Source organism: Salvelinus sp. IW2-2015, linkage group LG12 (genome assembly GCF_002910315.2).
Source record: "Salvelinus sp. IW2-2015 linkage group LG12, ASM291031v2, whole genome shotgun sequence".
Lineage (NCBI taxonomy): Eukaryota > Metazoa > Chordata > Actinopteri > Salmoniformes > Salmonidae > Salvelinus > Salvelinus sp. IW2-2015.
In genome coordinates this window covers 9,529,277-9,544,287 of record NC_036852.1, presented here as the reverse complement: position 1 = coordinate 9,544,287, position 15,011 = coordinate 9,529,277, and the positions used below count along the sequence as shown (strand labels likewise).

The window sequence follows — 15,011 nt, the reverse complement described above, 5'->3', positions numbered from 1 at the left end:
ACAGTTGAAGTGTACCTATGATAAAAATGACAGACCTCTACATGATTTGTAAGTAGGAAACACTGCAAAATCGGCAGTGTTTCAAATACTTGTTCTCCCCACTGTATGYGTGTGTGTGTGTGTGTTGCTCTCACCTTGGTCTCCCTGAGGAGGAACTGCAGGTCACGGCCGCTCAGGATGCCGTAGTTTCTCACGTAGCTCGGCAAGTGCACAGTGCTGGTACCGTGCACGGTGGCGTGCACCTCCGTGTAGGTGTGGATGATGTCTAGGTAGGTCTTCTTGTCCTGAAACACACAGTAAGAAAACCACCAGTCAGTGAGACCCTACTACTGTACATACTGTAGTCCACATTGTGTATTGTACACAGTACATAACCTGGCCTCATTATAGATCTCTATGTTGAGATTCTCAAAACAAGGAAACAAAGTACTACATTATTATTGTATCTGGGACCTCTGCCTCTAATCTGCAATGTACTCTTTTAAACGTTGATGACACATAGACAACATGAAAACAATATCTGGTAACACGTAAATGCTGACAGGTGATGCATTATGATGTGGTTATAATGCATTGTAAGACTTGCATGGTCCCTTATAATTTCTTATTACCGTCTCAAAATGATTCGGATTAAATAACAGCCATAACCTATTATAAAGACATCATAAAGGTTCGTACAGGCTTATAACAATGAAAGAGTCCCCCCTCAAACTGGAAATCACAGGAAATGATGTCAGGCAAGGAGCTCATTGCTGATAAGAGATGGCTCCTCGCTGGAGTGCACCGACTCAAAAACACTTTAGAGCAAAACAAACAGAGAGAGTGTACTGTTGGATCAACATGATCTCTCTCGCAAACAAAGGAAGATGAGCAGAGAGCTCTACGTCCCAAATGGCACCCTATTCCCTATAATGTGCACTCCTTTTGACTAGGGCGCTTAGGGCTCTGGTCAAAAGTAGCGCACTATGCATTAGAGAAAAAGGGGACGCAGAAATACGTTTCAGGGAGAATGATGGAGACTAGTATCCACTGAGAGATGAAAGATTATTCATGCCTTCATTTCATTCTCATTATCAAAACTGTAATCACGGATATTCTTTGGGTTGGCGGTAATATATAGTATAAAAAAAATCCATAATATCAAATAAGAGATTTGTTCATTCGGTTTGAGAAATCTTGATTATAACGCTTTATGTAKGCCTAATGTTTGCAACAATTTCCTGAGCCATCACACCTAAACGTTTGAATGGAGAACATTCCTAAACTAGTCCATAAAGTAGGCTAGTACATTTTTCACTGCTCATAGAAAGAAAAATGCAGTAGCGAAGGATAGGACTCAGGCGACAGCAGACAGTGGGAGGGGATAACCAGTTTGATCAAGCATCGATTGCGACATCCTCCCCGACGAACCCCTAATGACAGGCTGTGGCAGGGCCGCCGTTTAAACTGAAGCTAGGAACAAGACAGGAACAGCAGCTTTCCTCTCACCAGCGCACGTACATCCTTCCAAGCTGCCCCCAGGTGTGCTCAGGTAGTGGCAAACTACGCTGGCACCACTCATTATCAAGCCATTGCTGTCTGGAGAAAGGATTGAATGCAGGAGCATTCGACAGTGTGCGGTGGTATCCATCTTTTAAGAGAATGGGTTCGCACACGTCCAGGCCACGGAAGTTAAAGAATGCACATTCTCTATTACTTGACTAGAGCAACAACCATCTCTTCACTTTAAAAACTAACAATAGTGATACAAACAACATTCAAACAGTCACACCTCTCCCCGAGGCTCTGACTCCTATACAAATCAACCTGCCACCAAGGCAGCCATTTCTGCCTCAAAGCGAATTATTTCTAAGCAAAGCAGGCTGGTACAGAGAAAATACCTTCTCAGATCCCGAAATTGAATACGCAAATTTCCAACCCGACAGGATCCGACCATTTAAAAAAAACTGTTTCGGATCTTAGTGGACCAGATCCACGAAAACATATCAGAGTTGAGAGAGCATTCGATCCAAATTTGGTCTGGTCTGTATCTGACCCACATGGATCCGAAACATTTAAAAAATGCAGCTTTATTGCCCTGCAAATCAGCAATTTTTTTGAGTTGTCTGGCAGTGAACATGCATTTTTGGTTGTAAGCCTATCTAAAATAATTTATTTGTGGTGTACAGCTTAGTATTTTCATAATGACATCCCTATAGTTGATTTAAACTAAAAAAAGGTAGGTTATAGCCTGTTTGACCAGCAAGCCTAAAATTAAAATAGGCCAAGGATGGAGTCTCCTGCATTCCCATTTCATTTCCAACAATTGCGATTTAAGAGAACATGTTGGCCTACCGTCCGAAGAGTTAATTAAACATTCATAGTTGAAGAGAGAAGTTGTCCTGATATTTCTTATACCATGCCTTACACAATCAATAAATTGGCAGCCTTTCAACATAAGGATACAATATTTTCTGTCGATAGGCATAGGTTATCAGTGTACACAACATGAGCAGGTTAACTTGGTCAAAATGTTTCTTTATTAAAGACGATCAGAAAGAATGTGTCAGGTCACACTCAGGTCTTAAGAATATGGGTAACCCTTTTCTCCTCCGTATCCACAAGTGTGCATAAATGAGGGCCATACAGACGATTTGCCTGTTGGTTCTACCCCCCTGTACTCGCTTTCATTCAGTTTCTTCTTCACATCAGCAAAAAACAACTCCATGTTTCAGAAACGCACTTTATATAGCCTATGGGGCAGCAGGTAGCCTAGTGGTTAGACCGTTGGGCCAGTAACCGAAAGGTTGTGTGATTAAGGCAGCCCCCCCGCACCGCTCTGATTCAGAGGGGTTGGGTTAAATGCAGAAGACACATTTCAGTTGAAGGCATTCAACCCTTTCCCTATAGGCTATCACTCTTTTCCGCTGAGTCCTCCTCTTCCTCTAGTAGAGGAAGTAGCCTATTTAACCCACAGTGGCTCGTTGTCATGAAGCGAAAATGCGGTTTTGAAAATTATATTTTGACATATTTGATTTGATGAAAGGGAACCCACTGAGAATCATTTAAGATAATAAAATGTAAATGTATGACATTTGCATTTGTTGTTTAGGAACTGGTCAGTATTTCACATATTTTTACACAGGGATCTAAAACATTCTGGATCCCGGGTYGTATCAAGGGTAATCGGGTTCGGGTAGATCCATGAAGGCCTCTAGCACAAAGTAGTAGCTATGTCTACAGGGCACACAGCATCATTTGACCTTCTAAGTCCAATACAAATCAATATTCTAAACAACATTCTAACTACAATGCAAATCAATATCTTAGACAACATTCTCGAAAAAATTCTAACTTCTATGGAAATCCATATTCTAAACATTCCAAAAACAAATCAACCTGCCTACAAGCTAATTCTTTCTAAGCAAAGCAGGCTGACACAGTATGTCTCCAGCGCACACAGTATCCTTTGTTAGCTTTAGGAACAGGAAGGAGAACAGTGGAGTGACTACAGTACATCAGGCTCTCCTTTGAGTGTGTCTTACACAGGCCAGTCGCCCGGCCCCTAGGGATGCCCTATCAGATGCCTCCTGGCAGCCTGTTGTAACAGGAGCCTTTGAGGTCCGCCTCCCAAATGGCACCCTACTCCCTATATAGTGCACTACTTTTGACCAGAGCCCAATAGGCCCTGGTCAACAGTAGTGCACTATAAAGGGTGCCCTTTGGGACTCAGCCTTAAAGAGAGCAGAGATCCAGGCAGTGTGGAGGTAGTGTGGAGGTGGCCACTTGTAATTAGATGGTGAAATGTCTACTCTCTAATATGTGTACCCCAGAGAGCTGGGGCTTGGGTGGAGGGTTAGAGGAAGGTTACGGAGGAAGAGTGGAGAGAAGGAGTGGCATTGTGTTTAACACACACACACACACACACACACACACACACACACACACACACACACACACACACACACACACACACACACACTAAACCAGGATGTGGCCCTGAGAATGGTAAAAGTATGGAAATGGTGATGATGATATATGATTACAACAGTGAATGCCACAAGGTTACTGCAGTGCAGACTGATTGTTCATTGTCAGTGCCATGCCTATGAGGGTAAGGTGAGGGAGGTTTAGGCCAGTAGTATGGCTACAGGCTAGGGCTCGGCTGTTTGTAGTCTAGCCCAAGCTGTCACAGAGAGAGGGTACAGTAATATTCCCCACCGCTCCAGTCTGCAGCCCTGACTGTCACATCAGACAGTCACAGAGCTGTTCCCCTGCGGCCTGCAGCGCAGTCTGGCTCCAACGGGGAGGGACAGTGACAAAAACCCACAGTAACACTGATGGCACCTGACGGGGGATGCAGTGTGTGTGTGTGTGTGTGTGTGTGTGTGTGTGTGTGTGTGTGTGTGTGTGTGTGTGTGTGACCTGGTTTCAAATACTATTTGGGGTATTTCAATTATTTTCAAAGACATTTCGAAGTAAGTATTCGGATATTTTTGTATTTGAAGTAAGTCATATTGGAATGTATTTGGAAATACACTTTGAAAGGATTGGTATGTATTTGTCTGTGCATTATTAAATACAAATATCTAAATACTCCATGGATTTGAACAAGTATTTCAAAATAGTTTTAAATAGTAGGCTATTTATAGGAAATCATTAAAAAAATACTCAAATACACAGAAAATAAGTATTTCAAATACACATTTGAACCAGGGGTGGAACTTTCCCTAGGGACAGGGGGTCATGTCCACAATTGGTTCTTACCATCCGATTTGAACCCAGGTCTTCTGTGAGTGTCTGTGTGTGGGGACTGGAATGCTGTATAGCAACACTATAGCTTTCACTCGCTTAACTGGTTTATTAATGACTGGGGGGGGGTCACTCATACCTTCTGTGCTGTTTTTCTGAGAACTCCGATCAGTTAAAACATGTAAAGTGTTGGTTGAGGAWAGTCATCACAAAAAAGGCATAAGCTATGTATACGTAAAGATATCATACAGGTAGGCCTATTATCTCAAGATGGTTACAGTTTTTGATCCATTTTTTGATTAATTAACTTTAGGGTTAATTAATCTTAATTTTTGATGAGCTTAACTATTTTCTTCTGACAATGTGTGTAATAAATGTGTGTGCATGCCTTCTAGTTGGTCTTGATCTATGGTCTTGGATGGATTCAGTTATCATTTTTTGTCAATGATCTACACAAAATACTCTATACTGTCAGAGTGGAAGAAATGTTTTAAATAAAATGAAAAATAAAACACTCCTATGTCTTGATAAAATAAGTATTTACCCCCTTGAGTCAATACATGTTAGAAACACCTTTGTAGTCTTTTGGGGTAAGTCTCTAAGAGTGTGGATTGTACAATATTTGCCCATAATTTCTTATCAAAATTCTTCAAGCTCTGTCAAGTTGGTTGTCTTGATATAGATTTTCAAGCAGATTTAAGTCAAAACTGTAAATCGGCCACTCAGGATCATTCACTAGAAAAAGCTAGAAAAGCAAAGGAGGGGAGGAAATGAAAGGGAGATATTATAGGAGGAAAGGGATCTAGGAAAGCAAATTAGGAAAGGGATCTAAGAAAGGAGGAAATTAAGCTAGAAATGGAGGAAAGGAGAGTCATCTGCTTAGACTGAGGCTGTCCTAATATGGACACTATAGCCACATTTGTGGATTGTACAACATAAAACCAGTGGAAAAGAGAGTCTGAAAATTCTGTAAACAACAAATACAAAATCCACAAGCAAATGTGTATGTGCAAATGCACCTTCCACAGTTGTAAATTGTCCTGCTGAAAGCAGACTGAACCAGGTTTTCCTCTAGGAGTTTTAGCCTGTGCTTAGCTCCATTCCATTTATTTTTTATCCTGAAGAACACTCCTGGCCTTAATCATTACAAGGATACCCATAACATGATGCAGCCACCACTACGCTTGAAAATATGGAGAGTGGTACTCAGTAATGTGTTGTATTTGCCCCAAACATAACACTTTGTATTCAGGACAAAAAGTGAATTGCTTTGCCACATTTCTTTGCAGTATTACTTTAGTGCCTTGTTGCAAACAGGATGCATGCTTTGGAATATTTGTATTCTGTACAGGCTTCCTTCTTTTACTATGTCAATTAGGTTAGTATTGTGGAGTAACTACAATGTTGTTGATCCATCCTCAGTTTTCTCCTATCACAGCCATTAAACTCTGTAACTGTTTTAAAGTCACCATTGGCCTACTGGTGAAATCCCTGAGCGGTTTCCTTCCTCTTCGGCAACTAAGTTAGGAAGGACGCCTGTATCTTTTGTGGCGTACAGCAGGTCAGCCACCAGGGGGAGACCCATCGAGGCCTGGTGACAGAAGGAGTATACATCACGAGGCGATGGCTCCATCGGCTGGACGTGCCAGGTCTCGACGGGCTCTCCGCCCAGGACTAATTGGGGCTGATTGGGAGTTGGTGAGTAATCAAGGGCTGATTGCTCACCAGCTGTACAAGCCCCATAAAGCTGCCAGAAGGGCAGCACACAGGGGAGGACTGGGGGAAGTAAGGTGACTTCCGTGTCGTTGGATACGGTACCCGAGCTAAGACGAGGGAGTTGAGTTGGTGTGCCCGACAGGATACAGCAAGACCCGGAACCCAGAAGACGGTATCCCGGAGAGGGTCTCATGGGGGAGACCTATCCTTTTCTTTTGATTTATTATTTAATAAACACCCATGAAACCGAGCTAATCCTACTCTGTCCGTGTCTGATCTGTGTAAACGTCTTGACCAAACCCCCTGGTCTGCCACACTTTGTGGTGCATTGACACACACTCCAATTGTCAAGAGTGTGCAAAGGGTGGCTACTTTGAAGAATCTAAAATCTAAAATCTATTTTGATTTGTTTAACACTTTTTTGGTTAATACATGATACCATATATGTTATTTCATAGTTTTGATGTCTTCACTATTATTCTACAATGTAGAAAATAGTACAAATAAAGAAAAACCCTTGAATGAGTAGGTGTGTCCAAACTTTTGACTGGTACTGTATATTTACCAAATTAAGAGTCTAATCTCACTCCATAAAAGGTTCTTAAAGAACATTATTCCAGTTCAGTGTGTTCCTGGAATGAGGACACTCTGGTTTATTATAAATAACTCATACCTTCTGTGTTGTTCAGAGAAATCCTGTCAGCGTGTGTGTTTGTGAGAGTGTATGTATCTGTTTGTGTGAAAGTGTGTGGGCGCTAGTCTGCAAACGCGAGTGTGTGTGTGTGCGTGCGCACTTGTGTGCCTCCCACCTGTAAATGTAAACTGAGGGACATTGACCCGAGGACCAAGATAATGAAGACAACACGATGTCAGGCGAACTTTGAAGAGGAAGCTGATTCATTGCCTTCCTTAGCCTTTATGGGGAGTAGTATTAGGGAAATAATCAAACCAGGACATTGGTTTGAGGGCAGATGATCAAAATGAGAGAGGAGAGGTTTTTTAATTACATTGTAAATCACCTGGAAAAGTATGTGTGTGTGTGTGAATGTGTATGTGTTCTGGGGTTGGGTTAAATGCGGAAGACACATTTCAGTTGAATGCATACAGTTGTACAACTGACTAGATATCCCTCTTTCCCTTTTTGGTGTTTTGGATTGTTTGACAAGACTGTCAAGCTAAACCTACGTTATAACCCTAGCGTTATGCAGGGCTCACCAGCACATATTGGGATACTGGGGTAGATTATTCTGCCAGTRGAGAGAACCTACCAAGTGTGAATACAACCCATGTACTCTCACAGGGCCAATACGACCTCACGCTAAATCATTTGTAATGGGTTACGAGCTTCACTGAATCCAATTAAAATAGAACAGCAGAGACACAGGAGAGGAGCACTTCTTTGGTTAATAGTTAATGGGATGAAATACTATAGAACAAAAATAAGTTGATGCTGGATAGTAAACAATGTAAAATATTTGATTACTTCTGGGAGTTTTTTTTGCACAAAGGCTTTTCCGGCATTGTTCACTATCCAGCATCAACTTATTTTTGTTCTATAAAATAGAACAGCATTCAGTGGTACAGAATCACAGCCCTTGGAATCTCCAGATTTCGTATCTAGGTACATTTGTAAGTCTGTTCCTGATTCATCAGTCATGTGTTTTTTTTATTTAACCTTTATTTAAACTAGGCAAGTCGGTTTAGAACAAATTCGTATGAGTGGGTTTTCCTGTACAGCTGGGTGAATATGTGTGGGTTTGTTTGTAAGCCTGTGTATTTGCACGTGTGCGCGTGCTCACGCTAGTGTATGCGCCCTAGTGTGTCTGTGTGTGTGTGAGTGGCTCGGCGAGAAAAATGTGTCAGTGTTACATTGATAAATCTTTGTGCACTGGAGGGACTGTGGGCACTGTCTGTCAGCCAGCATTAGCATTTCAAACAGCAGTGTCCACCTCCCCTGATCTAAGGCCAGGGGGCCCGGTGTTTCTTTTTAATGTCTCTCCCTCCCTCTCCGTCTCCAACTTTCTCTCTCCGTCAACATGTTCACACCCTCCCTCCATCTCTTCCTCTCCATCTTTCTCTCCTCCTCTTTCTCACCCACCCTCTCTCTCTCTGTCTATATTCTCATCTCACTTTCTATACTGAACAAAAACATAAAACGCAACATGTTAAGTGTTGCGTGTGTCCCATGTTTCATGAGCTGAAATAAAAGATGTTCTATACGCACAAAAAGCTTATTTCGCTCAAATTTTGTGCACAACATTGTTTCAACCCTGTTAATGAGCATTTCTCATTTGCCAATGTAATCCAGCCACCTGACAGGTGTAGCATGGGGAGTGTGCAACTAGCATGATGACTGCAGGAATGTCCACCAGAGCTATTGCCAGATAATTGAATGTTAATTTCTCTACCATAAGCCACCTCCAATGTAGTTTTAGAGAATTTGGCAGTAAACCCAACYGGACTAAAAACCGGCGACCATGTGTAACCATGCCAGCCTAGGACCGCCAAATCTGTCTTCTTCACCTGCAGGATCATCTGAGACCAGGCACCAGGACAACTGATGAAACTGAGGAGTATTTCTGTCTGTAGAAAGCCATTTTGTGGGGGAAAACTGGTCTGGCTCCCTAGTGTGTTGGCCTATGCCCCCCAGGCCCACCCATGGCTGCGCCCATGCCCAGTCATGTGAAATCCATAGATTAGGGCCTAATGAATTTATTTCAATTTACATTTCCCTACGTATATGTACTATAACTCAGTAAAATCGTGAAATTGTTTCATGTTGCGTTTATATTTTTGTTCAGTATATACGGTTTGCACTCTCTTGTGTATTCAATTACTCACACAGCCTCAACCTCAACCACCTAAGCTCACGACAACTAGACTCAAACAACTGCCGCTTCAGAGTGCGCAGAGCTGCAGCCAACAGTTACCCTTCATTCTGCCTCGGTGAGTGCGCTCGGCTCGAGCCGGTTGCCATGGTAGCGGCTCCTTGAGAGGCCTGCTTTTTGGCTGCTCGATTATCACCTTCCCTCTCCCACTTCAAACATGTCTGACTGTTCGAGACGTAGGCGACCTGGTAGATTCAACCAGTTTTCACTGCAGCTCTTGGGAGATGTTGGTGGTGTTGTTTAGGGCTAACCTGAGGGTTGCTGGTTCGCATACCATTTCCTGACCGGGACAATGTAAAGGGAGTGAGCCAGCAGCCTAAGGCATCGGTATCCCACGTGCTACCTACTGCCGTTGTGCACTTCAGGAGTAAGATATTTAACTGATAATGCCAGAGAATCCGGTGTTTGGAGGATATATTGGCACGTGTGTTGTTAGGCCCAAGATAAAAGTTGAGGGCTGGCAAACCGTGCCAATATATTCTAAACAAATTAATTAAAAATGAAAAACTTTCTTGAGTCKACAAGTATTCAACCCCTTTGTTATGGTAAGCCTATAAGTTCAGGAGTAAAGATTTGCTTAACATAATAAGTTGCATGGACTCACTGTGTACAATAATAGCGTTTAACATGATTTTTGAATGACTACCTCATCTCTGTACCCCACACATACAGAAAACTGTAAGGTCCCTCAGTCGAGCAGTGAATTTCAAACACAGATTCAACCTCAAAGACCAGGGAGGTTTTCCAATGCCTCACAAAGGGCACCTGTTGGTAGATGGGTAAAAAAAAGAAAAAAAAAAGACATTGAATATCCCTTTCAGCATGGTGAAGTTATTAATCACACTTTGGATGGTGTATCAATATACCCAGTCACTACAAAGATACAGGTGTCCTTCCTAACTCAGTTGCCGGAGAGGAAGGAAACYGCTCTGGGATTTCACAACGAGGCCAATGGTTTAATGGCTGTGATAGGAGAAAACTGAGGATGGATCAACATCATTRTAGCTACTACACAATACTAACCTAACTGAGTGAAAAAAAGGAAGCCTGTACAGAATACAAATATTTCAAACATGGATCCTGTTGGCAACAAGACACTAAAGTAATACTGCAAAGAATGTGCCAAAGCAATTCACTTTCTGTCCTGAATACAAAGTGTTATGTTTGGAGCAAATTTAATACAACACATTACTCAGTACCACTCTCTATATTTTCAAGCATAGTGGTGGCTGCATCATGTTAGGGGCATGTAATGGACCTAAGCACAGGCAAAATCCTAGAGGAAAAYCTGGATCAGTCTGCTTTCCAGCAGACACTGGGAGATGAATTCACCTTTCAGCAGGACCATTTCATTTTCTTTGACCTATTGACATTTCTTTGTATATATCCATAAAAATGATGCTGCTTTGTGGTTTCATGAAGCGGTTTGTCGTGTCCTTACACGTTAATTCTCAATGGGACAGTGGAGATTGAAACCATGTTGCAAAGGTAAGAGACGGGCAGCAAGGTATTTACAAATCTCCCMTGTTGAAAAACAAATTCTAGTCTAAAAGAAAGGGGAGATGATGTCTAGATGTTTTTACAGTGGAGACCAAGTTTATAAATTCCCTGGTTGGGCTGATGAGACAGTGGATTGCGCAGTGAGATGGAACAGAAAATAGGCATTTCAACATCATGGCCTTAGCTGGTGTGGAATAAACACCTGCTGGAACGYAGTTTAAACCAATTAGCATCTACGATTAGAACCACTCGCTGTATAATGTAGTACCCCACATCTCAAATGACACCTATGTTCATAGGGAAAAGTAGGTCTGAAGGTTGATGTTAAGGAAATTGCTCCTTGATAACTCCAATGCAGGATCTTACCAGCCTATCATGACTTTGTATTAATTAACTCAAAAACAAAACCATTGTGTAGCCTAAGTAATATATGATATTTGGAGATTTAATTCTTAGGCAACACATTTACTAGTTAGTACGAGAGCAGCGATACGCACTGAGGCACTCCAGACAGCAACAATAGTGGATTACTCTCATTAGAGTTTGCCGGTGAAATTATCTGAAAGTTGTGTTTGAGTATGTAGGCCACACAGTGATGGCCGACAGATGCTTCCTCTCTGCTGTGTCTAATTACATTTAATGCCACTCATAACGCCGATAAATCTCTCCTATATGGATACAGCAATTACCGTCCATTCTGTGCCCGTTATAAATCAGACCTCCCCACACAATTTGCTGCACCACAAACAGCACCCTATTCCCTACATAGCGCACTACTTTGGACCAGGGTGCCATTTGGGACGCARGGGGCTCCATTCACACACCTGCAGAGAGGGGAAGAGAGAGGCTAGCGGTACACTTCTGCATACTGATTAAGAGACGGGGAATATTCCCCGTAGTGAGGAGCTTCTGGGTTCTGTGTAACATTACATGTGAAAAACAARTGTCCGTCAGAGACAAAGCAATTGGAGGCAATGACGTTTGTTTGGTCAATGACTGTTGTTAAAAGTCGCAAAGGCACTTTGTACTAGATGTCCTGTGTAGTGAGACCTCTGACCTCTTATTTTTGCAAGCCCACCCCTCATCATGTTCTCKCCTTGTAGAGAGCAGTAAATACCACAATCGCAAGATATGAGGGAGTTGAAAGGCTGTTTCCTGGATGAAAAGCAAATAGCCGGCAATGCAGGCAGCCCCCGCAGACAAGGCAATGCAGACAGCCCCCGCAGATTCGGGGAGGGAAAGTGCGAGGGAGGCCTTTTCCCCTCACGTTCATTCATTACCAGACTCTAAAATGGCTGTTTAATTAAAAACGGAGGTAATGAACACGACAGGGTGTCTGTTTAGCTGCTAATGTTTTTCAAGGAGAAGTGATGGGAGTTCGGCACTCTGCCCTTTAAGATAGACTAAATGGCCCACTGTGCTGTGCCACATGCGGGTTTGCGAGAGCGCGTGGCAAGCCGCACTGCATGGTTAATATAGGGCTGTTGTGTTATCAGTGTYGTGTGTGGATGCTGGTTCTGCAAGACATGGTCATTTCTTTGTGTGGTCACAGACCTGAGTTCAAATAACATTTGTTGTTGATTGACCTAGCCTGGCGCAATGGCACCAATCAAATAGTCCCAAAAGTGCAAACCCTGCACATCTGGTACACCAGGCTCAATCTAATACACCTCTGAGAGAAAATAAATACTATTTGAACCCAGGTCTATATCCGCAGGGATATGTCCTTCATCCCTTAACCTGGATGACCAGTTTGGGTTGTGGGTGGCATGACTGGMATCTCACAACTCTCATCTGCCCACTTTGTGCCAGCTGACTATGATAAAAGCCGGGCGTTGTTCGCCACAGATCTGAGATGACCTCTGGTCTTTTGTTTGTAGAATCTGCTTCCACCGGAGTTACTCTGGTTGCATCCAAAATGGCACCCTATTCCCTTTATAGTGCACTACTTTTGGCCAGGGCCCATTTGGGATGCACTCCCTGTGTGTATGGCTGGCTTAAAATGTTACAACCGGCTTCTTTACAATGTTTGTCATCGTCGCAGCCCTTGTCAAGTCTCACCAAGACGTACAGACTAGGAAGTAATCCAACAGTGTGTAATGTGCCAACGAGCGAATCGCACGCAAAACGCTTGTGGCTGGTGTAGTTACAATCTCTAAACCCGTTTTATCTTAGATKAAATAATCCCTGCGACAATGCCTCTGCACAACAGAGTCTGAGTAGGAATATATTATAACTAATCAGAGAGTARAGCTGAATTCTACTATTTATCAACATATAATCAGAAACTCACGAATATGGTTTATAAAGGAACACTACTAGTCTCCATCAAATCTCCCAAAAACTCTCAAAGTGTTCCAGTGACTTTCTTTCAAGAGTTAAGGAACTGGGTTACAATAGATTCCATACACCGGTTCCCAAGAATTGATGGTGTAGCGTGTCTGGTGCTTTCATCTTGAAAGGCATTCTGTGCAAATCAAGGCTCAGTGGACACTGTCACTTCAGTCACTACAGTCTCCTTAAAAGCGTCTACAGTGTTGTCCATTTCCCTGTGATCAAGGGACGGGACTGTGAAGCCAATGGGACCAGTTTCTGAWTGAACTCAACTGAGCAGCACTGCCTTCTCATTGGGCTCTATTCTAGTAGTGTTGATGTCTGGGAACTAGATCACGTATCATTTTTTGTTCTAAACAAGAAGAGTCACCAGTTGATGACATGGTATTCAAAATTCCAACTGAAGAACACTACTCTACCACATTCAACTTCACCCTCAATGCTGATGTAGACAAAAGTATATTTCTGTCCACAAYGAAACGTTACCACTGCTCCCAAATAACTAAGAGCTGAGCAGAGTTTGTACACAATGTAAATAACATTATAATAAATGCTATGTAGCAAACACTTTTCCCCCAAAGCGGCTTACAGTACAGTGAGTGCATACATACATTTTAAGTAGGAGGGTGATCACATTTCAACGTCAGACAACACCAAGACCCATTAGGCACCCCCAAGAGTCAATGTTTCATTTGAACACTGTTCCCTGCCGGAGTTTAAACGCAAAACCTTGGCTATGCCAGCCACGCGGGATACACTGAGCTGAAGCGTCGTACCTTCCAGAAGTTGTCCACCTTGCCGTAGACCAGCGACTGGTTCTGCCGCTTGACTTCGTCAATGTGGCGGATGTCGCTGGCGTTCAGATGCTGCTCAACCACAAARCCCAGGAAGCTGTTGTCTGGCGTGTGGGCTGCAGGGGAAATAAACCACACGATACAACTGTCATTAYGCGGCTCAACTGGGATCACAATGATTATTGTACTGAAGCTAGTTAGTTCACATTCATTCACTTATATACAGAAAAAAGGAAAACAAGCTACAAACACAAGCTGTCATTGTACAGTYAATGGGGAACACAACGATGATTATAGGTGGGTAAAAGTTAGTTCATTAAAAAGAGCAATTCAATTGCCAGCGCTTTATCGCTATGAGATCTGCATAGGACAACAACTATTTATCTCTACATTAGTTGATCGATTCATGCATATGCTGTACAGAAAACAAGTGAATAGCATGACAATAGGCCTAATGATTAGGCCTATGATTAGGCTATTTGTTTTGTTTGTGGTAGTTGTCTGACTCATGCCTAGAAGTGGAGAGTAAATCTGAGGCTTATGTTAACCAACTTCCAATGAACACAGTTCCACATAGAAATGTGAAGTGGGGCGCTGGAGTCTGTCGCAGCGGTAACACTCCCAACTCCGGACCACACGTGCCCCCATGGAGACGGGTGTTTGAGCCCAGGCTCGGCCAACTGTCTATTCCTTAAATCCTTTCTGTGCCCCTCATCTGTATCTACATCTGTCCCATCATAAAACAATACAATTATGTAAGGGGATCTCCAGAATAAAAGAGAAGAAAATGTCACTTGTTAAGTTAATGTGAAGTGATGAGTTAACGTTCTATGATTAGAGCCTTAACGTTCTATGATTAGGTCAGAAATGGGCAACGGCACACACTTGGGAGAGTTTCGCCTCGGCACACTCTCTTTTTGGAAATGGAAACTCACATTTGGAGATGATGATTTCCCCCTTTTTCTGACGAAGGGTGAATGACGGAGATTAGACAATTAAGACAATGTAAGACCTGGATAGTCCAAATTAGAAAAATGGGGACTTCCGT

At 42.7% G+C, this 15,011-nt stretch overlaps 1 protein-coding gene across 1 annotated transcript in view; it reads right to left on the bottom strand.

Moving 5' to 3' along the window:
• LOC111971109 (alpha-1,6-mannosylglycoprotein 6-beta-N-acetylglucosaminyltransferase A) overlaps positions 1-15,011 on the bottom strand; it is a 129,902-nt gene that overhangs the window by 15,900 nt on the left and 98,991 nt on the right. The window contains exons 11-12 of the mRNA XM_070445979.1: positions 13,946-14,079; positions 135-284 (exon numbers count right to left, since the gene is read on the bottom strand). Of these exons, the coding sequence (XP_070302080.1) occupies positions 135-284; positions 13,946-14,079 (284 nt within the window). The remainder of the gene's footprint in view (positions 1-134; positions 285-13,945; positions 14,080-15,011) is intronic.